Genomic DNA, 25,227 nt, shown 5'->3' on the forward strand with positions numbered 1-25,227 from the left:
TAATAAGCCCGTCAACTTCCGAGCCTCGTCTCCCAAACCACGCCATGTCAGTTTTTTTTGTTTTTTTTATATGCCGGACACTCGCAAGGACGCATCAAGCTGCGCTTGTAATCAAGGGCGAAACTGCACTTCTGTCCGCTAAAAGTTTGGACGGCAACCAAAAGTCTGTAAATTATGACCTGCCCCTCCCACCAGCCTTCTGCTCCTCCTGTCCCTCTGCTCCGTCCATCTACGAGTGAGATCACACAGACACTTACACACTTTTGTGCGTGTGTGTGTGTGTGTGTGTGTGTGTGTGTGTGTGTGTGTGTGTGTGTGTGTGTGTGTGTGTGTGTGTGTGTGTGTGTGTGTGTGTGTGTGTGTGTGTGTGTGTGTGTGTGGCGCACACACACTATTTGTCTTTTCCTCTCTAGTAATACACTCTGAAAGACATACAAAACGCACCTGGGTTATTGCCATTGACCTAACTTTGATTTTGGAGAACACTCAAATCACAGAAGGTGGTGAGGGAGAGACTTAAAGAGTGATATTTTATAATTTTTACCAACAGTGAGGGTCCCTGGACCCTGAGGGTCCCTGAGGGTCCCTGGACCCCACTTTGAGAACCACTGCTCTACTCAGATTGGCTGCCAGTTTGTGATTGACTCCCATGTCCTTAAAACAAAGACAAACTACAGTACATGGCCAAATGCAAGAAACCAAACATTTAACCTTGTTTGAGCTGGAATCTGATCACAAGTGGAAATGAAAGTGAACAGAGCACACTGGGGGCTGGTGTTTGCATTAGCTAGAAATTGGTTGGAAATAAATTTCAGCCATTTACTATGCATCTCTTAATCTTTCAGAAGGCCACGTAAACATTTATTTGCTAGCCTGACAGCCAGGAACAGCACATTTGACATGGAAATGCATTGTTGGTCGTAAAATCTATCAAAAGCAAGGACTATTGGAGCTGGATGTGCGCTAGGGTTTGTCCAAGGGAAGATTGGTTGGATCAGTTCCCAGTTGTGACCAGTGTTGGGCAGTAACGAATTAAAAATAATATATTACTGTAATATTATTACTTTTCCCAGTAACGAGTAAAGTAAGGTATTATTCTGCCAAAACAGTAATATAATACCATATTACTCGGTCAAAAAAGGCCTCGTTACTCGTTACTGATGACGAGCGTCATTTTTTGGCTCATTCACTCATTTAATAATGTAGGCTACTCTAGTCTCTCTCCGTCTCTCGTAGAGGCAAGTTGTCGCATCATGTGAAAATAGAGCAGATCTACAAGCTAACAACCTATTCTTAGCTTGCAGATTAGTTCTTTTTAACACGCAGCCAGCGCACAGTTGGAGAAGTGTTCTCCCTCGGTAAAACACCTCGTAATGAGAAGTCTCTCTCGTCTCTGTCTGTAACGTGTTGTAGCCTATCTGCAGGCTCTCCAGCCCTCCCCCTCTCCACACACGCGCACACGCACACACACGGTGGCCCCGTGGCGTTCATAGAGGGAGACGCACGCAAGAGGAGTAGTGCTGGTCGTCAACGTTGTAAAACATCTTGGATAGACCACTGGAATAATAACTGACTGATCATCATTCATCTCAAATATAAGTCTACTACTAACCTTTGTAGCCAAACTAAAATCCACCATTTTAGAGAGTTGCTCCAACTTCCTTGGATTAGATTAGAGTGATCAGATGCGATGCGTTTTCAACACAAATGCGCATATTATTGCCAGTCAACTGTGTAACACTACCTGGTTAATGATGGCTCGTTGAGCCTGTACTGTATGCGCATTTGACCACATAGCAATCAACATCACTAATTAATGGCAGCTGTGTGTGTGTGTGTGTGTGTGTGTGTGTGTGTGTGTGTGTGTGTGTGTGTGTGTGTGTGTGTGTGTGTGTGTGTGTGTGTGTGTGTGTGTGTGTGTGTGTGTGTGTGGGTTAGGGTCCATTTGGTTCCATTTGTACACTCTCAGACCCGTTAGGGTCCATTTGGTTCCATTTGTACTCTCGCAGAGTTAAATTGACATAGATTTTATAATATAAATTGCGGTCCAAGTGATAGAAATGCCATTAAATGGGGGGTCTGTAGCCCTAATGCATGTCAAACTGGGGGTCCTTGAAATTATAATGGTTGAGAATCACTGCTAGAGCCGTAAAAAATCTTCTCTTATGGGGGTCCCTGGCATATCTTTTGAAATGGGGGTCCGCGGGCTAATAAGTGTCAATTTGGGGGTCCTTGACATTAAAAAAGTTTGAGAACCACTGCTCTATATCTCCTCTCCTCTCTCCTTGCCCCCTTGCACTTTGGCTAATTAATATTGACTGGTGTAAGATATGTTGAAAAGGTTAAGAAATGTTCAAAAAGTTTACTTTATTGTTTCAGTTTTTGAGAGGCTGCAGCCAGTGTGTGCAGTTCAGATTGATGTTGTTTCTGTAAGGATAATTATTGTTCCAATTCCAAATATGGAATTTGTTGCAGCAAAATACTTAAAAAGATAAAGACTGTTGACTGTTTTCTATTGTTCCATTAAATTGGATTCCGTTCTAAAAGGCTAAAAACTAGACGTCTTTTCTTTTGCGAGGGGCGCGGGGAAAGTAATATAAAGTAATATGTAATATATTACTCTTGATTCCAAGTAATAAGTAATATAATATTATTACTTTTCAAAGGAGTAATAAGTAATAAGTAACATATTACTCTTCTAAGTAATATAACCCAACACTGGTTGTGACATCCAAAAGGGAATGAACACCAAAATGGCGTATAGGATCACATGAGTTTTAACTACAGAAACAATAGCAATACCAAGGTTTCATATTTTTCTGCTGGTAATATCTGTCTGTAGATTGGCTATTTTCTGCAAAGACATTTGTTGTAGAGGGGAAAAAGTAGATGACCTAGTATAGAGTATAAACAGTAGGGTTTAAGTGGTTTAAGTGGTGCTATTTTTCTTTCTTTGCAGTAGATGGGAGAGGGAACTTTGGTTGTCAATTAGAAGTAGAATTTTAATTAGCAATCACTACTTTTCAAAGCTTAGTTGTGAGGTGTGTATATCATGTAAGCAGGAGCTTAATTGGCTACCTCAAAAAACCCTGTGATAAATCACCATATTACTCCAGCGTCTTTTGCTTCTAAATTGTACAGATGATCACTCCAGGTGGTGGAACTGTTGGTAATTTGTTATCCAGCTCACTAATGTTACAGAGAATTAATTTTCTAAGCACGTCATTTGCTGGGTTTGTGAGTGGCTTCCCATGCAACCCTTAAATATTTACAGTAAGCCCTAGTGTACTGTATATTTGTCCTATGACAAAAATAACTAATCTACAAGCTAACAACGTATGGCATTGTGATGTCATAAATATAGGACAATAAGGAATCCATTTTATTTATCAATAAGCTATCAAAATTGTGTTTTTATGAACTGACAAAGTTGGGTATTAATCTAAGACTGATCACCACCTACGTATACCATAGTTATAGATGTGCAACTAAACTCCAATGGCCGTGGATTAAAAAACTGCGCCTCACTTGACTGCAGTATTCGATGATGAAAGGAAGTCTAATGATAAAATGATGCAAATGTGCACTCAAATATACTAAATTGACATAAAAAATAAAAGACCATCTCAACACTCCCCTTTTAAAAATATTGATTTCAGCGCCCATCAACCTTCTCTGAATTCCCCCCAGGGTTGGTTCAATGGAATCGTTGATCATGGGTGCCTGGTCACGGCACCCATTGAAGCTCTGCCTCTGTTTATCCAGCAGTAGCTCTGTCCTGCTGCCTGTATAGGCTGCTAGCAGCCCATGTGGTTTCAAACGGTTGACTCTCCCATGTTTAACATGCCTGGTGCACAGGTTACTGCCTATATATCTCCCTTGGCGCAGGTGGATCCAGACAAAATATTAGATTAACATCTTTTAACTTCAGCCAAATTAGCTTAAGCTCCAAAGGTTTCCTCCTGCAGAGAAATGTCTTGGACCCTTTCCAGAATGTATTTGCATAATGTCGTCCTTACCTATATGATCATATGAAGAAATGTGAAATTTATAAGGTTGATCGATAACTTGGTGTACTGTATGTTGCACTTTGCTAGATGCCGAGCTCGCTGGATTTGTCAGTGTAAATGGTTACATGGATTTACTGTATATTCAGGATTCACAGCAAGTGCAACAGAAGAATAGCTGCAATTCCTAAATCATAAGTTCATTCAGATAACTCATGAATAGATTGAAAAACATTTTATTTATTATATTGTATTTGATCTTGGCATTCAGGCTCTGCTACATATTACTCCCTTGCTCAGCACATCAAAAGACAACCATTTAAGAACAGGGAGATATATGTCACAAACAAACACCCCCCCAGGGGAAAACAGAATCCTTAGGGAAAGCAGAGCCCATTGGTGGTGCTGGGCTGGCAGTGGGGCAAAGAAGCAAATACCATCCTTCAATGAGAGCAAGAAGAACAACAGTGAATGAGGTGAGCTTAACCCATTCATTACGGGAATGCATCTGTCTCATTTTAAGATTTCTTTGGCTATTCAAAAATAGCAGATATACAAGCTTATAGCGCGGGGTAGAACATTTTCAAGAAAAGTCTTGAAAATGTGTGCAAATCTTTGAATACATATATTTTTTGTAACTCAAATCTTAGCTTCTGGGGGGTTACATGGCGGCTTTCCGACATGTCGCCTTTCCGACGTTAACGAACCCTATACCTAACCCTCACCCTAACCCTAACCGCACGCGGAAGCCACTAGTCGGAGTGGCGAGATGTCGGCGTGGAAGACTGTTGCCCTTCTGGGGGGTCCCTGGAACTAAACATTTTGAGTCCGCGGCCAAATACATATCTAAAAATGTTTTCTAAATCCTAACAGTGGTGCTCTAACTTTTCCATGTCAAGGACCCCCAAAATGATATGTATTTGGCCGCAGACCCCAATCTCAAAATATGTTCTTCCAGGGACCCCCAGAAGCACAGATCGTAGTTCAAAATGTTCGCTTTAAAACATATATATATATTTAAAGATTTGCACACATTTTGTTCAAAAATAGTAGATCTACAAGCTCATAGCGTGGCACTCGGTGCCACGCTATGAGCTTGTATGTCTGCTATTTTTGAATAGCCAAAGAAATCTAAAATGAGACGGATGCATTCCCAGATAGATTGGCTTAAATAGACCGTCAAATTGTTCCACTGCTCGACAGGTCGCAGATGCATGACACGTCACATAGAGTATACACAACCCACATAGTGGTGCACATGCATGTAAACCTCTCAAGTGTATATCTGCCTGAACTAGCTCGCAAGCGTAATTTAGTCCTTAATTTTGACTTTGTTGAAGTCCACTCCCCCTGTTTGTTGTTTCCACTTCAAAACAACATAAGAAAAAGACAGCACAGTGAAGGCAGAAGGACAGGATTCAATCCTAGTCCACGAGGGCAAGTTGTTGCTCTCTGGGCGAAACAGTGTTAATTTTGTCGACTAAAACTATGACGAAAAAACGTCGACTGTCATTTTATGCTTGATTGCACTCGTGTGTCATGCTCCGAAAATAGCCGATCTACTGTGACGCGTTGTGAGCTTGTAGATCTGCTTTTTTCGGCACGCAGCTGAATGTTATAATCAGGCATTACGACGCCATCACGGCTGGCCAAAATACATTTTAGTTGACTAAATCAACTGTAGATTTAGTCGACTAAAATCTTATGATATTTAGTCAACTAAAACCAGACTAAAACTAAAACCTTTCAGATGACTAAAATATGACTAAAACTAAACTATTTTTTATAAATATTTGCTGTCAAAATTAACACTGGGGCGAACCACCATCCAAAGCTGCCTGTAACTTACAGTATATTACATTATAAACACACATAACAAAAAAAAAGTTTGACATGATGGGCTGCTCAGAAAGTGAACCTTCTAGTAACTAGAAGGTTCACTTTCTGACTAGAATCTAGTTGCTCTCAACTCTTGTTTCTACCGTACCACAGCTCAGTGAAGGCATACAGCTTGCACAAACAAAGTTCGGTGAGGTCATAGAACAAAATGACGTGAATGCGGAGAAAACAAACAAACAAGCGCATTCCATTTTCTGAGTTCTTTTCTATTTTTGTACCTCCACGATTTTCGAACTAGCAAAATTATCACCACAGAAGACACCAATACGAACATTGTGTGCGACTGCTCAGCAATTCAAAGTGCTCCTGATTTATGTTGTTTAATTTCTGCAATCACATCTGCAGGTGGCAAATGCACCGTTCCAGCACTGTTTCCAGTGAGCGGGGTCTAACGTTCAGCACTCAAAGCAGCACTCAAAGTGCAGCCGCATTGAGTATAAAACGATTTCTTCCGCAGAGAACTCGACCTGTTTTGGCAAGCCTTCTTTTGAAGTATACTGCAGCCTTGACACAGCAGTAACATCTAACGGCCCTTTATTCCGATGTCATCTCAGTGTCCTCCATAGCTGAAGAGCGCAAGCTTAGTCAGTCACTTTTTCCCCCCTGCCTCCAGCCAACCCGCTCTCTGTCACACAACTTGGCACGGCTGCCGTCTGATGCTTGGCTCTTGGCCGTCGGCTAGAAATTGATTTGGCAAACAGTGACTTCATCAGCAGCATCAGCTTACTCTTCTCTCAGCAAGTTGGGTTAGGATTAAGTCAATACTGTCTTCATTTTTTTGTGGTCGGGAAAGCAAGAGCCTAAGCCCAGATATTAATTCAGAACATGTGCACAACAGTTTGCTTTACCTGATGAACAAGTTAAAAGTATTTCCGAGGATATTTTGTAGCCAGCGGATATTTGCAGACTACAGACTTTGATTGTGCCTTGGGACTTGTGGATAATCTTGTGCGCACGCATGCATGCACTCAAGCACGCACACGCACACGCACGCACACACACACACACACACACACACACACACACACACACTCACACACACACACACACACACACACACACACACACACACACACACACACACACACACACACACACACACAAACACACAGCTAAAGTTAAATTGTGTTAAAATCTTTATTAATTGTGTTTAATTTTAATTTAATTCGAGTACAAATGAAACCAAACAGACACATAAGAGTTAAATCAAACATTCAGAAATTCATAGTGTATTCTCCATAGTAAACACAAACCCTTAAGGGGCTAAGCAGCAGCTTAATTTTGGTTTGTTTTAGCCAGTGAGGAAACATCACGGCATGGCAGAGCCCCACACAAACAGAGACTGCTTTGAAGGTCTTTGAAATGTGTGTGTTTGATGTTTGTCTTCTTCTCCTCCTCCTTTGTCTTCTTTGCCTGCTTTATAAAAACTTTATTTTTTATTTGTTTTTGTTTTTTTGCTTCTCTGCCTCTTCTTCCTACTCGGATGAGAACGTTGATTTGACAGTTGACATTCAAAAGGAAAAGGGAAAAAATTAAAAAAGAAAATCCCCCCTCCTGCTCACACACGCTCCTTTTTAGGATTTAGGCTACACCCGCAGCGATCCTAAACTGACTCTGCCATTAGCTTTTTCTACCACACTTTCTTAATGAGGTAATACCTCATTCTCACTTCTTGAATTTTCTCAACAACCCTGCGGCACTCTCTGTCCCTTCACTTTGTCTTTCACGTACGCACTGTGCTTCTCTCTTCCTCTCTCCATCTGTCTCCTCTTTATGGAATTGTCTTCTCCTACTTCTGAGAATGTTGAGGACTCCCACTGTAAAAACTACACAACCAACCCTGCTGGTTCAACGCCCTCCCAAATCCTCTCTTTTCTCTCTCTCTCTCTCTCTCTCTCTCTCTCTCTCTCTCTCTCTCTCTCTCTCTCTCTCTCTCTCTCTCTCTCTCTCTCTCTCTTAGTAAAAGCCAAAATACCTCAGGGAAGATAGTGCCTCCCTGGATTTCAATCTACAGTACCAGTGTCTCCCCAATTAATTATCTCCCGCTGTTTCCTTATTCCATCCGAAATGTCTCTCTCCTCTTCTGTCTCCCTCTCCATTACATTCTCTCTGTCTTTCTCCCTCGCTGCTCTGTCAGTGTCTCCATTTGGGGAGGCATGTTGTCCGCCAGGAGAAATGGTTGGTTGGTTGCTAGATGTCACAAATGATCTCCTGAAATAGTATATACTGTAGTGCTGCTATTGTGTGCTTTTCTGAGAGACGTCCAAGATTTCCAAGACATTTTGACTGTCTCAGAGCAAGTCTTATCGATATTGGGACAAGTCGTCTGGTGTTTTCTTTTCATTTTTTTATTTTTCATTATCCATTGCTGGGGGTTTTCAAAATGTAAGGCCTTGGTGAGGTGCCAAAGCATTGCAGGGGGGTGCGGAGACAGGTGAGGTGAAAGAGACAGCCGTTTGGGATGAACAATACAAAGTTACTACTGTAGATATGCCCGTAAATTTGCGCAACAATGGTTGTGACTAACTTGACTAAATCCATCATACAAGCAATGAAACTAAGGACTTCTTAATTTGTATTTATGCTCTGTTCTCTGGCTTCACTCATTTATCTGTAACAGTTGTGTGCATGTGTAAACCTACACTTACTGTAGCAATGGCACAACTCAGCAGCACATTGTCGCTCATGAGGAAGACACCTTGGTGGACCTGACACTCTCTCTCTCTCTCTCTCTCTCTCTCTCTCTCTCTCTCTCTCTCTCTCTCTCTCTCTCTCTCTCTCTCTCTGTCTCTCTCTCTCTCTCTCTCCATCAGGACTTCCCACTGTTGCGGCTGGATGACGTGGTGGATGGCCACTCTAACATTGTGGGGTTCTCCATGTTGAACAGCACCCATCCGTTCTACCTGGAGTTCATCCGGAGCCTCAACCTCTCCTGGAGGGAGGGCTGTGACATCAGCCCCTACCCCGGCCCTGCGGTGAGGGTCTCATTAAGAATTAAGGGGGGGCAGAATAGCATACAATACAATACAATACAATACAATACAATACAATACAATACAATACAATACAATACAATACAATACAATACAATACAATACAATACAAACTTCAACTTGTCATGCCACCACATGATGACAATAAAAAGACATCCCTACAATAAAATATATGACATAATAATAATAAAAGCTAATACTGGAATAACCAGTCAACCTCTACATAACCGTATAAAAATGACATTGCTAAAATGTTATAAAATGGGGTTGGGGAGGAGTAGACCTTTAAAAGAACGTGTAAAAATGCACCAAAAAGAATTGCACCAGCAGTATTCATTGTCTACAAAAAGAGGGAAAAAAGGAATTAAAATCAACCAAACAAGACAAAAGAATATCTATTAAAACCAAAGGAGGAAAAAAGACACACACGCTCGTGCTGCAGAAACTGTGACTTTGGGACGCTAAAAGTGCGTACACAGTAATGAGCGAAACTCCCCTGATCACCGCATCTCATCTTTGTCCTCAGTGTCTGTCACTCAATCTCTCTCTCTCTCTCTCTCTCTCTCTCTCTCTCTCTCTCTCTCTCTCTCTCTCTCTCTCTCTCTCTCTCTCTCTCTCTCTCTCTCTCTCTCGCTCTATCTCCAGCCCCACCTATCCATCTCTATTATAAAACAAACCATCAGGAGGAATCAATCTCTTTGATGCCATATGTCTCACCATGTGACAGGTCCAGCAAAACAATATCACCTGAGAGAAAGGTCTTTATAGGGTCTTCATATAACCACCATCAAAGATAAGATAAGAAGATAGAAGATAGGCTTCAGATGTTGTTGCAGCAATAGCATGAAACACAGGATAGGTACAGGTAAGGGTCGAGAGAGAAAAATAATTTAAAAAATAACATTTTAGAAATGAAATAAATACTTAAAGACTGACCCCAGACACTTGGTGAGACATGTACTATATTTTATAAATAACTAAAGGGTGTACAATCTATCACCAGTGAATATTTGCATGAATATACATCTATTGCCTATGAGTGGACATATGCACACACTACAGGATCAGCAGTGAATATGAGCCTGATATACAGTGTCAGCTGGCCTTTAACAGTGGGTATCTGGATAATATATACAGTCATACAGTCTATCAACAATGAGACAGTTACAACAGTGATCGTTAAGAGGCATCTGTCATGGTTACAACATCTGCAGCAGCCTGTTGCACACATTCAAGGACCTGAGCCTCTTCAGGAAGAAAAGCTTGGTCTGTCCCATCCTGTAGAGCAGTGGTTCTCAAAGTGGGGTCTGGGGACCACCAGGGGTCCTTGAAGGGCTTCCAGGGAGTCCCCAGTAAATTAGTTAATGTTGCTTCAAATTCAAGCACTTTACAGTAAACCTATATACTGCCTTTAGATCTGCCATTTGAAAATAGCAGATCTAATTGTGAACATTTTTGAATAATCTTGAAAAATATTAACATAAATCGAAATAACAAATCTAACACACACATTATACATTTTGAGAAGACCATTATTCAAATAAGAACATACAGTATCAATGGTATCATTGTGGTACTGCCAGTGCCAAAACCCAATACTACATTCAACATTTTTAGGTTTTCCTACTCTATTGCGAAGCAGCTGCACAGGAGATTCAGCATCGAGGGGCTTGTAACCCCACACAACCCTTTCAGCTGAAGGATGCACTTTAAGTAATACAACTTGGCAGAGTCATGACATGACAACACTGGGATAGAACTTTCGATAAAATCTTACCGTTTCAAGAGAGAGTCTTACCTGCCTCATGCTTGGAGTGGAGAAAGATTTTGTAAAAGTCTTACCTTTTCAAGAATAATTACAGTATGGTGCGGCCCCTCTCTCTCTTTACGTCGTCCTCAGACGAGCCCTCCATCGGCGTTCAGATGGTTTGGGAGCATGACCCTAATTTTCTGTAAATGTTTCTCAGTGGAATACAATTTGGAGGTCGGCTTTGAGATCAACTCAAAGCCGACGATCAATATGAGATTTAGCGTTATAAAACAATTCCGTATTTTGAACAAACCATATATAATTACCCTGGTTAGATTACCATAATCCAAAATGGACTACAAACACCAAGATCTATGCTGGCACATTTACGTCAATCAAGGTTCACTTCTTCATCTACTTTCAATCAATCAATTTTATTTATATAGTGCCAAATCCCATCAAGTCTCATGACACATTACATGTAGACCCAACAGTTCCCTCATGAGCAAGAGATTGACAACGGTGGCAAGGAAAAACTCCCCTTTAACAGGAAAAAATTTAGAGCAGAACCTAGCTCTCGGTGGGCTGGGCGGCCATCTGTCTTAACCGATTGGGTTGAGTGAGAGAGGTGGGGGGCGACCCACACACACACGCAAAGATGCACAACAAAAACACCAGCTAGCAGTTTGCAAACATAATCCATGAAAACCTTTGATCCACATTTGTGGGGTCTACAATTACGATCTATGGAAGCCTGCAAGATGAGAAAAGCACTTTGAAAATGTCCAGCTGTTGAATCACTCTGGTTAGAAGTAATATCCCTTTTGTCAGAGGTTTTGTTTTTATATTAACTTCCCTGTATGTTCCATAGCATACCTACTGGGTCTAAAACCTTCCAGGATTGTTGAAGTTACTGTAAACCGGTCCTGGACATTGGGTTGTTTATCTATTAAAATACAAATTATTTTAAACTGGAAGGAACATAAACCAGCCTGCTTCACCAGGGATTCTTGGCTGGAGGAATACTTGGGCTTGCTGAACATGGAACGGGCAGCCTGACAGTTAAATCACTTTGATCAGGGCCTGGATGGTTGCTGTCACACTGCAAGTTACTTGTTTGATCATGTAGTAAGTAGTAGCTGGTCACATTTGCCCTGGCACGTAAGCCCTGAGAGTTGGGGTCTCTGTGTCACGTTGCATCTGTTGTTTTGTTGTTGCTTTTTATTTAGCGTTGTCTTTTTTAAAAAATGTTGAATGTGTGTAAAAGATTAGTAGTTCAAACTAGCTAATCTAGCTTTAAACTAACCTAGCTATCTGTCTAAAAAAAACATGCTATTTGTCTAAATAATAATTAGCTGCAGTTGTGTTGCTTAGCTTGTGTCCCAAGCTATAGGTTAGTCTGTGGTTTTGAACCTTTAGGTTTTGAACCTTTTTAGCTGGCAGCAAACTCACCAAACACAAAAGTAGCCTAGGGTTTACCTCTCCTAAGAACAATGTTATCAAGAGAGAATTTCACAACATGCACTGAATTCTGAACTGTGCTTCCTCTCCAGCTGTCTTCAGCACTGTTGTTTGATGCGGTGCATGTGGTGGTGGGCGCTGTGAGGGAGCTGAACCGCAGTCAAGAGATCGGAGTGAAACCGCTCAGTTGCACCTCCCCTCTCATCTGGCAACACGGCACCAGCCTTATGAACTACCTTCGCATGGTAAGACACACACACACACACACACACACACACACACACACACACACACACACACACACACACACACACACACACACACAAAGTACACAAAGTACACTCGTGTTGAAGCTGCAAACCATTAGTTTCATGTCCTACCCAGAATTCAAACCAGGGTTTCCTAGTACCTGGCCGGGAGACCAAATTTCTACCGCTCCAACAAATATCTCCCCCGCTTGCCCTGGGGAGATATTTGTGCTTATGAGCTTCAGCCAGTACTACTTATCAACAACCCCTCAGCCAGCTGTCCTAGCTGAGGGGTTGAAAGTTCTCAATAGAAGAGCACGGAGACATCCGCTGCAGATGTGCTAGTAATATTGTATTAACATGTTCTAAAAAACACTAAAATAACCTTTTATTCATTAAAATACCAGATTGCAGCTTTAGTTTATACATTTGTAACCCTGAGAATGTACAAATGTAAGCAAATGGACCCACAAGATCTACATTTGTACATTGACTACAGTCAATGTACTCTGAGTTAAATGAACTGAGGATTTGCTGATAGGAGACAGCATACACAGACACACACACAAACACTATTCATGCCAATAAAGGCTTGCTTGCCTGGATTGATTGCCTGGTGTGTTGGTTCAGTAGCCGTTGCTGTGTGAACGTGTTGTGATCGGCGTTGAAGTGATGGAATGAGGAGTTGAGAGGCTCTGCAGATTGAAATGAGTAGCGCTGGCATGATCGGCACATATCATCATTGTTGTTTTTATGGACCGAGAGAGAGAGAGAGAGAGAGAGAGAGAGAGAGAGAGAGAGAGAGAGAGAGAGAGAGAGGAGAGAGAGAGTGAATAGAGAGCTAGACTAGAGTGAAACAAGGTCAGAGAGAGTGGGAGAAAGGGGTGATAAAGCAACAAGACAGACAGACAGACAAACAGACAGACAGACAGACAGACAGATACTGTAGATAGACAGATAGAGGACAGAGCAAAATGGAGAGAGAATGACAGGAGGTAGAGAAAGAGGGGGAATGGACTTAGAAGAGGGAGTTATATTTCTCTCTCTCTCTCCCTCTGTCTGTCTGTCTGTCTGTCTGTCTGTCTGTCTGTCTGTCTGTCTGTCTGTCTGTCTGCCTCAGTCTTTTTAAATCTACCCCGTCAGCTCGCCACACCTCCTCCTCCCCCACACTCTCTCCATCACTTTATTTCTTCTTCCTTCAGTCTCTCCTCCTCTAACTCTTTTCTTCTTCGGCTCTCTCTCCGTCTCCCTGTCGCACATCTCTCACTCCTTCGTGCTATTTCCGCTCTCCGTCTCGATCCCTCCCATTTTCTTCTTTCCATCCTGTACATTTTTTTCTCTCGTTCTCTGTGTATCATTCTGTCGTCTCTATACCTACTTACTTTTGTAGACAATCTGCTCCCTCCCTCCTCTCTCTCTCTCACTCGATCTCTCTACCTCTCTCTTTCTCTCTCTCCGTTTTATCTCCCCAACTCACTCTCTCTAACTACCTCGCTATTACTCTCTCTCTCTCTCTCTCTCTCTCTCTCTCTCTCTCTCTCTCTCTCTCTCTCTCTTCTCTCTCTCTCTCTCTCTCTCTCTCTCTCTCTCTCTCTCACTTGGTCTCTCTCTGTCTCACTCAATCTCTCTCTGTTCCTTGTTTGGCTGTCTCTGCTTTACAGGGTAATTTATCTTGAAACATGCACACAAACACATGCCCATAAGCATTATGTGCAAACGCATACACGGACACCCATTGAACACCTCCCCTCACACAACTTACAGGCACACATGCACTCAAACACAAATGCACATGCACAGTAACACGTACACTGCCACACACCATGGAATGAGTACATCTACAGAACAGTACATGTTCCCACAAATGAGTACACGCTACTTACACATACAGACACAATGACTTGTGCACACTTGAATGCACACATACACACTGTTATGAATAGTCCAGGGCCATCTAATGGCGCCTTTGTAATTGATACGAAAATGCATCTGTTGTTTAAGGGGTGGGGCGATATATCGATATTGCGATATATCGATATTGCGATATATCGCAATACTTCCTCCCGCGAGGGATACGTTGTTATACTGTACGTTGTTTTTCCGACTCTGTATTTGTGTGATGATGATTTTGAACAGTTTGGTGCTATTTTATGTGTTCATGAATTGAATACAAGGACTATCGTGATATATCGTTGGTGAAATTGAATGCAATATATTGTGATATCGCAATATATTGAATATCGTGATATTATTGCTATCGAGGGCCTAATATATATATATATATATATATATGAATAAATCTCTTGTCTTGTCTCTCGTCTTCCCTCCCCATACACACACACACACACACACACACACACACACACACACACACACACACACACACACACACACACACACACACACACACACACACACACCCTGTCAGAGCCGAAGGGAACGTGTTGTTTCAATAATACATCTCAGTGTCTCTCTCAGCTCTGTCATACATCTGATGAACAGTGCTCGTCTGCTGGCCCTGCTGCCTGCTCACTCTCTTTATACTTCCTTCTCATTCACCCCATCTCTCTTTCTCTCTCTCTCTTTCTCTCTCTCTCTCTCTCTTCTTCTGTCCCTCCACTCCCCTTTTCCGGCTTTTGCTGTTTTCTGATTCCTGTCCTCGTCTCAACTTGTCAGATTCTCTTGCCTTTTCCTCTGAGTTTTATCTGCCTCTCTTTATCCTCTTGCTGTGTCTGTGTCTGTGTCTTCTGTGTCTGTGTCTGTGTCTGTGTCTGTGTCTGTGTCTGTATCTGTGTTTGTGTCTGTGTCTGCCCCCATCCCTCCCTCTCTCTCTCTCTCTCTCTCTCTCTCTCTCTCTCTCTCTCTCTCTCTCTCTCTCTCTCCTCTCTCTCTCTCCTCTCTCTCTCTCTCTCTCTCTCTCTCTCTCTCTCTCTCTCTCTCTCTCTCTCTCTCTCTCTCTCTCTCTCTCTCTCAGCCCATTAACAGTTAATTTCCTCTTCAATTCAATTAGCTCTATCGTCCTTAAGTGCCCATGCAGTATAGTTAAGTAACCAAAGCCTGATTGTAGTTGATTACTTTGCTATCCCAGTTGCACACTATTTCTCTCTCTGGCCCTCTGTCTTCTTATGTAATCCAGCAACGTACACCTTCTAGCTTTCTGTACTCGTCTCATTATATTTCTCTCTTTACCCACTTTAATCTTACTTTCTCCTCGTTACTAGTTTAATGGTTCTCACTGTGTCTTTTTTTTCTCTCATTCTCTCTTTCTTGTTTGTTTTACTTCCTCTCTCTCTCTCTCTCTATCTTTTCCTCTTCTTCCTCTCTCCCAGGTGGAGTATGATGGCCTGACAGGCCGGGTGGAGTTCAACAGTAAAGGCCAGAGGACCAACTACACTCTCAGGGTCCTGGAAAAACACCCCGGAGGTCATAAAGAGGTCAGGGGTCACATGAACCAAATAGTCCAATGGTTTACATTTATAAATACATAAATACATACATACATACATACTGGTTTACATTGCCATGCATACAGCACATACCTACTATTGTCAGTAAGTACTCTCCACTCTCCAGTATTAGATATTTTTAGCCAGTATTATTTGCATACTACAGTATGAGGACAATTTACTGGTTGACTGTCACCAAATTGGGTTTTTTGATGAAACAACCATCAAAGTGTACAAAAAAATCTGCTACCTGCCTGAACGATGAATCTTTGTTGATAAGAAACCTGAGTTAAAAAACGGAAACTACTGAAAAATAATAACCTTGTGTGAAGCCATACAATACATAACCCTGCTGCTCTAGGATAGAATTTCACTAGAGCCTTGTCTTATGTCCAGTATGTCTAGTCAGCTTTCCCTGTCTGTCCCACTTTCCTTTAGAGAGAAATCTAAATAACACCCACGTCTCATTAGCTATAGAATCCTGAGGAAGCAGCCAGGAGAACATTAAAAGAACAAAGATCAATATCCATCACCACAGGGTCAAATGGGGTCACTAGCTAGTTAAGTATGCAATAAAAAGCCCCTAAATTGAGGTGTAGCTCCCATCATCTCCTGCTATTTACAAATTTGTATTTTTATACAAATAAACCCTATTCTCCGAGAATAGCAGATCTATAAGCTCACAAAGCGACGCAACGCTTCAAAAAACTGAGCGGACCAAGTATAGACCCCTGGGGGACTCACTTTAGTCCCCCAGGGGTCTATACTTGGGACCCCAATACATTGGGGGACCAAAGTATTTAGGGTTTAAGTGGTGAACTTATTTTTTGCTTATTATTTACACACATTTTTGTTTTTTTTTATTAAAACCGACATTAGTAATTAGTAAAAAAAAAATATATTGCATAAAAATTCATCATCATCTTTGTGCAAATATTATAATTTAAAAAGTCACAATAGCTGCCACATTGTGCGCTTATCAGAGAAATGTCTCAGATTTTCAAGTCATCTTTACTGTCATCGAGATATCTTGCATTCTCATCAGATATTAGGACAAGTTGTCTAGTCGCTGTGACATTTATTTTACCAAACAGCATAATATAACCCACTGTTTCCCAAACAGTGGGTATATTTGCGGACCAATATTTATATTATCCCCTTTTTTTTCGTTTCCTACATAAAAAAAAAGTTTAAACAAAAAAATCACAACTTTTCATCAATTCAAAACAATTCCAACATTTTTCAAAAGTATTTCATAAATAAAATAGAATAATCTCCTTAAAAAAAAAGTCCCGGACAAATTAATTTCTAATTTCTCTTTTAGGTCTCGAGCTAAAAAGTTTGGGAACCACCGATATAACCTAATCTATTGCAAGCGTTCACAAAGCGTAAGGCACCTGTGAGGCGCCAGGGCATTGCAAGAGGGGTGCAGAGTACATGTGAGGTCTTAAGGGGGGCCCCCCACCTCAGACTATGAAAACCCCTGGTCCATTGGTTTTCATTCGCATAACAAACTAGTCTCCAGGGAGAGCTTTGTGAAATTGGTGGAGTCTATGATTTATGCTCTCCTTGGTTCATTAATATTCCTCTCTTAAGGTATTAAAGTGGTGCATGTAGTACACTTAAATTAATGTCCCTAGAATGATCATCATGTATTATAGAAAGAAGAAATAAGAGCCAGCATAAGAAGAACTAAAGTGAAACGTTCAAGTGTTGTTTGTTTTTTTTAGATTAAAAGGACAGTGTTAGTGAAGAATGATGGAGAGCAGTGGGGTAGTGGACCCCCATCCAAATGTGCATGTGTGGACACGGTGCACACGCACGTACGTGCGCACACGCGCACACACGCACGCACGCACGCACGCACGCACGCACGCACGCACGCACGCACGCACGCACGCACGCACGCACGCACACACACACACACACACAAACAAAGGTTTGCATAGCATGAAATGATAGGTATACAGATGATAGCAAGTTCATAATTTTCATAGTGATTCAGTGAATCAACAGAATATTATTGTGTTATGTTCTGTTTCATTCAACCCTGTGTTAAAACGGTCATCAGTTCTCTAGCAGTAAAGAGCACACTCTGTGGAATCACACCAGACAGTACATCACTGGTTCTCAACAGGGAGTCCAGGGACCCCCAGGGGTACTTGATGTGGTTTCAGGGGGTCCCCAGCTAAGTGATTGATAGTCAGGACCCAAATGTTACATTTATACTGACGACACCTTATCAAACTGGGGGTCCTTGAAATTAAAAAGGTTGATTGAGGTTGAGATCAAATTCCACTCCTCTATTTATACCTCAGCTGTTCCAATGAAAAGAGAAAATAACAGGAAAGCGTACAGCTCACTTCCCTTTAGAATAAATGAAGATATAACACCCACATGTCATTAGCTATAGAACCCTGAGGAAGCACCCAAGAGAACATCCAAAGCAGAGATCAATAACCATCACCACAGGGTTAAATGGTGTCACTAGCTAGTGAAGTATGCAATAAAAGGCTCCTAAATTGAGCCATCGCCTCCTATTATCTCCTTGTAATAAACTTACTTATTTTTTATATTACTTATTTTTGGCCGGACTGCAACAGTGGGGCCAGCCTTATACATGCAAAAGTTACTGACGGACTGACTGACTGACTGACTGACTGATGAAGTTACACCACCTATTACGTCATCAGGGGCCATTTACAGCGGCTCCACAGTCTTACTACTCCTGTGGGAGTCTTCAATTATGTCCTCACTGTCCTCAAAAGGCATTTACAGCTGTTCCACTAAAGCTCATTCCAAACTCATCGCATGAATAAGAATGGAACATTGTAATATACTGTAATATTATATCCTGGATAACTTCATCACTCGCCTTGGCTGAGTGTCACCTCTTACTTTATTTGAAATTAAACGCCCTTTAGCAGTCCAGCCATTTAGTAGGTTTTGACCTTGTGTATACTGTAATAATAATAATTAATTAAAAGGCCAAAATTGCTGCCCCTGCGCAAGAAATGTACAAAACGTCCATGTGAAATTCAGCCCACAACCTTTCCACCTGTAACTGGTTTTGTGTGGGAAATGTTGTAGGATGTTTTATAGCGTTTTCACTATAGAATGGCACTAGTATTGTTTTATTATTTGTTCCCCAGAGCTACTGTAGCTCTGCCTGGCAGTTGAGTGGGCATGGAGTGACAAAAATACTTACATGGAGGAAGATTTAGTAGCCTATAGACGAATCCACAGACGCGCTGCCTGTAGCTGCCTGTAGGCGGCCATTGCTGCGGTGTCGCGTCCGCGGAGCGTTGACACCGCAGCAATGGCTGCACGCAGGGCAGCGCTCCGTGGATTCGTGTATACTGGCTAAAGTGTCGTCGTTGGTTCTCAATGGTGAAATGTTGTATGTTTTAGTGAGTATACGGCCTGTCCACCTAGTCTGATACAAAGTAATAACAGTTATAATAATAATAGTGGAGCTATAGTAGTAAGTAGTAGTAATTATCATCACCATCACCATCATCATCATCATCATCATAAACTCTAGTTACTATATGCTAGTGCCATCCTTAAAAACTGTTTGCAAAGTGCTTTATTATTATTATTAGTGTTTTTTTTTTATATTATCACGTCAAAATGTGATAAAAAAAAAACTATGTAAGTAATGAGATAAATACAAATTAAAAAAGGAATTACGGTGTCCTTCTCAGCTTTCCCTACAGTGGGCCGGCCTCCAGTCTGGTAGACGGTGACTCCAGGCCTTCCCTGTGAGACCATTTGACATGAGTAGCCCGTCACCAGCATGACAGTGTATTATCCTTAACGGTTAATCAATTAAAAACAACACAAAGAGCATGAGGTCCATAGGTCACAGGGTCAAATGGAGTCAGCTGGAGGTCAGCAGACCTGCTGTGTATATATACGACCTGCAGTATATATATACGACCATGTTGAAGGAGGAGATCCCTCATTGATTGTTGCATATTGATTAAGCATTCTACTGGCTATCTGTTGTTGCTCCCTGTCTGGACATGGAGCTGTCTGTCTGAATGTCTCTCTCTCTCTGCCTCTCTCCTCTCTCCTCTCCTTTATGTGATGGACAGATTGGCATCTGGTACTCCAACAACACATTGTTCATGAATTCCTCCTCACTGGTCCTCAACACCTCTGAGACACTGGCCAACAAGACCCTCATTGTGACCACCATACTGGTAAATCACATGCACGCACGCACACACACACCTAATGGAATGTAACATAACATTATTCAGCATTAACATGTTACATAACATTTCATGACCAATAAACAGTCTGAATAAATGTAATTCTAAACAGTTATTCATTAGTGTTTAGTAATTCCGTAATTTGTTTCTAATACATTTTTCAATTAAATGATATAAACATTCATTAGAAAATCACTAATTATGAGAATAAATAGTTGAGAAAACATTTATATTCCCTGCTGCCAGTTGTTGAATAGTTTACATGTACAGTAACATGAGTTTAACCTTACCGCTGTAGTACTTCTTACAAGCATGTTATTAAACTTTTATGTGAAACACAATGTATCTATATATACAATTTGAATCCTGCGCCATGTCGGTTGTCCGTATGCGACGCCAGTGTGACGGTGTGACGTAATCTGACATCACGATGACAACGCCAGTGTGACGTAATCTCACGACAGCATGACATCACATGACATCACATCCTACCTATAAATTCTAGGATGCCGTCAGATCGCACCAGTTCGACGGCTTCCATAGTGATAAATAGTAATAATCTATACAGTGTGACGTAATCTGACATCACGATGACAACGCCAGTGTGACGTAATCTCACGACAGCATGACATCACATGACATCACATCCTGAATCCTGCGCCATGTCGGTTGTCAGTATGTACGTATGTAGCCAGTGTGACGTCATATGACATCACGGTCGTGACATCACGATGAGACACGCCAGTGTGACGTAATCTCACGACAGCATGACATCACATCCTACCTATAAATAGGTAGGATGCACCAGTTCGACGACTGCTAACTTCATCTCCTGCGATTTCAACTATCTTTTCACATTGTACACCACTGCACACTCCCCACAGGTCTGCCATACCAGGTCTGAGTAATCACAAAGTGGGTTTTGGTCATTGGAGAGGTGATGCATGTCACCTCTTTCTGAAGTGGGTACTTTCAAAGCCTGCCGTGGATTTAGGAGAGCACAAAACTCTCTCTCACACTGTGAGGTGCCTGTAAGGTGGCACTGCAAAGTGAACGACGCGTCACACTAGACGTTCGGGCCGCGTTCTATATAAAATATATAGAAATATTGATTGATTGATTGTTTTTTCATGAATTATTTATGTATGATTAGTTGATTTAATGGATGTTGACTAGTTGATTGGCCAACGTGTGGACAAGTGGATTGATTCCATGGCTGATTGTTTGTGGAATGGTTGATTGATTAATTGGTTGATAGTTTTGATTGCCTGGTTGACTGATAACCAGGCTACTTGCATCATTTGAGTAATGGATTGCTTATTGATCTATTGAATCATTACTGTATTGGTTGATTGGCTGACTGACTGATTGATTGATTTGTTGATTGGTTCGTTTATTAATTGTCTCCGACTATGTTTTGCACCCTGTCCGTCCGTCCATCCGTCCGTCCGTCCGTCCGTCTGTGCGCGTGTCCGTCTGTCTGCGCACTCCCTGGATGCAGAACCTCTGCCTCGAATTTTTCAGATTGATCTGTTTTAGCGCCACCAGGAGGTCGATATTTGCAAAATACATATTTGATTGATATTACTCCTACAGATTTTGTCCAAACATCACGCAAATCGGTACATATTATCTCTATAGTCATGTGATCAAGATGGATCTGTGCGATTCCTCATATTCCATCAACATTGCTGGCCCACAATAACCTACCTGGCCTGGCGGAGACCTGTGCTCTGACGAGCACTTTTTCTAATTATGATGTGGGTGTTTTTATTGATTGAGTAGTTAGTTGATAGGCTAATTGTTTAATGTATTGATTGGTCAACAGACTGACTGACTGACTGGTTGGTTGGTATAGAGTATGGACTAATATCCTCTAATATCCTTTTTGCAGGAAAACCCCTATGTGATGCGTAAGGCCAACCACGAGGAGTTCCATGGAACTGATCAGTATGAAGGCTTCTGTGTCGACATGCTGAGGGAGCTGGCAGATATCCTGAAATTCTCCTTCAAAATCAAACTGGTCGACGATGGCCTGTATGGAGCTCCAGAACCCAATGGCTCTTGGACTGGCATGGTGGGAGAACTCATCAACAGGGTGAGTAGAGAGGAGAGGAGAGGAGAGGGCAGAGGAGATTTCAATGCAAACACAGAAGAGACAAGTCAAATCACATTTATTTATACATTGTTACAGCCTCAAAGGGCTTTACAGGCTCACATTTCACAAAAGGAAACAAACAACCCTCCTGAGCCTTGAGCCTATAGACCCTCGACCCAAGACCCAAGACCCTACCCAAGAACTGAGTGGATTCGGGTCCAAAATCTTGACTTTACACGTGTATGGGTCGTGTCTTGTATAATTGCCACGGGTCTCGAGTAAGCAAATCTAAAATGTATTTACGTGTTAATGGACCCAACAAGGAGATTACATTCTTTAATAATAGGTTTGGAAATTTGACTTATTTAACCTTGACCTACCCGAAATTTGTGTTTGAATTACCATATTGTCTGGTCTTGCATATTTAGTGATGTGATGTGAATAAGCGCTGATGCTGAGTGAGCACAGCAGAGTGATGAAAACATCACTTTATTTTCCTGATAGGGTTTCTGCAGATGTTGGACTGTGAAACAGGCTTGGCATACATTCATTTTTTATGGAATGAAAATTGAAAAGTCATTCAAGAAAAAGCCACATTTATGAGGAAGGTAACATCAGCTAATTGAATGTTGAGATGCATTGTTTTACTGAAAATATTTTATAGCGTATCATTTTCTTCTATAAACAAAATATGCTTTGAAACCTAGCCAATTACATATTTTGGATACATTATAGCTTGTTTGCTATAGCTGTTTATTCTCGGTCATGCTGGTCAAACAGCACAAGGTTATTCCAAATACATATCAGTATATTGCAAAATACCGACAGTGGTGCCTAAACGGTGTGCCGAGGTACACTGGTCTGCCGTGAAACAAATCCAGGTGTGCCTTGTTATTTTGCGACAGCCACACATTATTATTTTAATATTACAACCATACAAAAGGTTATGAATTATATTTTAACTTACTATCAGTACTTTCACTTTGTGTGCACTCATTTCCCAAAACAATAGCAAATTCTATACCATTAAATACATTTTTGGGGGCATGTCATTATAGGATTAGTTTTTTTGCAAAAAGAATAGCATATTGCATTGTAATGTTTATATTGTTTTGTTTAGTTATGTTTGTTGATGCTGTAGGAATGAGTTCTTGATTATGTCCTGTATGTACTGTAATGTTTGGTGTGGACCCCAGGAAGAATAGTTATTGCTTCTGTTATAGCTAATGGGGATCTGCATACATACATGTAAATGTATGAATTACATTACAATTACAAAAAATAATGAATGAACGGAATATTGCACAGCACAGAACTGATCCCATCACTCCAGCTGTTTCCCCCATAACCTCTTGTAAAATAGTTCATCTTAATTAGGATCATTTGAATTAAATGGCACTGTCCTTGAGCACACAATGGAAGAAAGCTAAATTGGGAATTGGGAACAGCCAAAACCACTTAACGCCTTGTCAACAGCTCCCGAACTGACACATCATGTGTGAGCCATTGCATGTGTCTGTCTGTGTGAGAAAATGGGTTTAGCTATGGAGGAGTTAAGAAAGTCATTAAGTTATTAATCATGTGCCTTTGTTACTAATTACAGTGGTTTATTATCTAATCAGAATAATGATCAGTGTAAGAATCGGAAAGACTTGATTGCTAATTAAAACCACGGCACCTAAAAATGACAGATCCCTTGTGCAAAATGCACCATTCTGAGACGCGTCATCTGGGGTACATTAAAGGTGCTATGAGTGATGTTTTATGGTTTCAACAAAGTGTTTTGTTAAAAAGTGAAAGCTCTAATATTCTGATAGTAATCATCGCTGTAGATACAGTTTGTTCAGTAACAGAGATCTCTCCGTCTCTCCAGCTCTTTAGCAAACAGAAAATGCATGTGCAGGCGGGACACCAATTTCATCCAATCAGGAGAGAGAACCCATTAAGACCCGATAGGCTATTTGCGTTTTTGCGGTGAAGAGACTAGGTTTAGAGGGAAAATGGGATCGGAGCAATGCAGAGCCCTGGGGGACCCCTGTCATCTAAGTATAGTTAATAGGGTTCGAGTGTTTGATATTTTGGCAATTATGGGGTCTTTGCGAGTTAGCCATGGTAAAAGCTGGATAATTCACCGTAAAGCAAGTCTTTGTCTTTGTTCAGACTACTGTACATGGAAAATCCAACTTGTTTCTCAATATGATATCAAATATGATATTTAGGATGGACTGTCCACACTGTCATTTGCAAGTTATCTGTTCAGACTTGTGTATTCAGACATAGTCAAACTATCTGCAGTGATTGCTATGGTAATGATGTGCAGTAGGAATGAGTAGGCCTATTTGCAAAGCAGTGCAGACAACAACAAAACAGCAACCAATGGGAGAATGGAGATCTGTCATTTCGCCCTTCATGCCATATCACTCTCAAGTCGTGGTGCAGAAATCCAGACACATCAACATTGGAGGCGGCTGATCCAATGTTCTGTGCTGCAGTCACGGCAGGCATTTCTCCCACAGACATCAACATTCCATCTCACATCTTAACCGGCTGTGGTAAAAAACAAATCCTTCTCGTTCCCACAGAGAAGGATTTTGGACTTTACATCATCGTTATGCGTCATGTTGCGAGTGATATAAAGAACAGTTTGATATCTGATTTGAGTGGCTAGAGCGTCCCGACTGAGCCACATTTTCCTATAAATCCAGGAGAGGGTGTGTGCGTGCGTGTGTGTGTGTGCGTGTGCGTGTGCGTGTGCGTGTGCGTGTGCGTGGGCGTGGGCGTGTGCGTGTGCGTGTGCGTGTGCGTGTGCGTGTGCGTGTGTGTGTGTGTGTGTGTGTGTGTGTGTGTGCGTGTACTTTTTGCCCATATATCGAGATCAAGAAAACTCTCCCAAGTTGGTGCGTTATGCATGTCTGACGTAATAGACTGGCCTTCAAGTATTCTGACAACGGGTACTGCTCTAGTCTTTAGAAATCTGTTTGTGATGTGTTTTGCTGTTCAGGCAACCCTATCGCCAGTGGAGATGTGGAAACGTTCAATGACAACGTTTCTGGACCACAAAAACTTTACATTTTTAGGTACGTTGCATTTCAACGTTTAGGTTTA

The 25,227-nt window shown here is 41.5% G+C and overlaps 1 protein-coding gene across 1 annotated transcript in view; it reads left to right on the forward strand.

Annotated features, from left to right (window-relative positions):
* Positions 1 to 25,227, forward strand: part of LOC311061684 (glutamate receptor ionotropic, kainate 5-like) — a gene marked incomplete at both ends in the record, with an annotated part of 86,539 nt that overhangs the window by 24,988 nt on the left and 36,324 nt on the right. Inside the window, 5 exons of the mRNA XM_084080373.1 lie at positions 8,720 to 8,881; positions 12,203 to 12,355; positions 15,688 to 15,792; positions 19,905 to 20,012; positions 21,919 to 22,122. Of these exons, the coding sequence (XP_083936499.1) occupies positions 8,720 to 8,881; positions 12,203 to 12,355; positions 15,688 to 15,792; positions 19,905 to 20,012; positions 21,919 to 22,122 (732 nt within the window). The remainder of the gene's footprint in view (positions 1 to 8,719; positions 8,882 to 12,202; positions 12,356 to 15,687; positions 15,793 to 19,904; positions 20,013 to 21,918; positions 22,123 to 25,227) is intronic.

The sequence above is a fragment of the Gymnoscopelus microlampas genome (assembly GCF_963454915.1).
Source record: "Gymnoscopelus microlampas genome assembly, chromosome: 15".
In the NCBI taxonomy this organism is placed as follows: domain Eukaryota; kingdom Metazoa; phylum Chordata; class Actinopteri; order Myctophiformes; family Myctophidae; genus Gymnoscopelus; species Gymnoscopelus microlampas.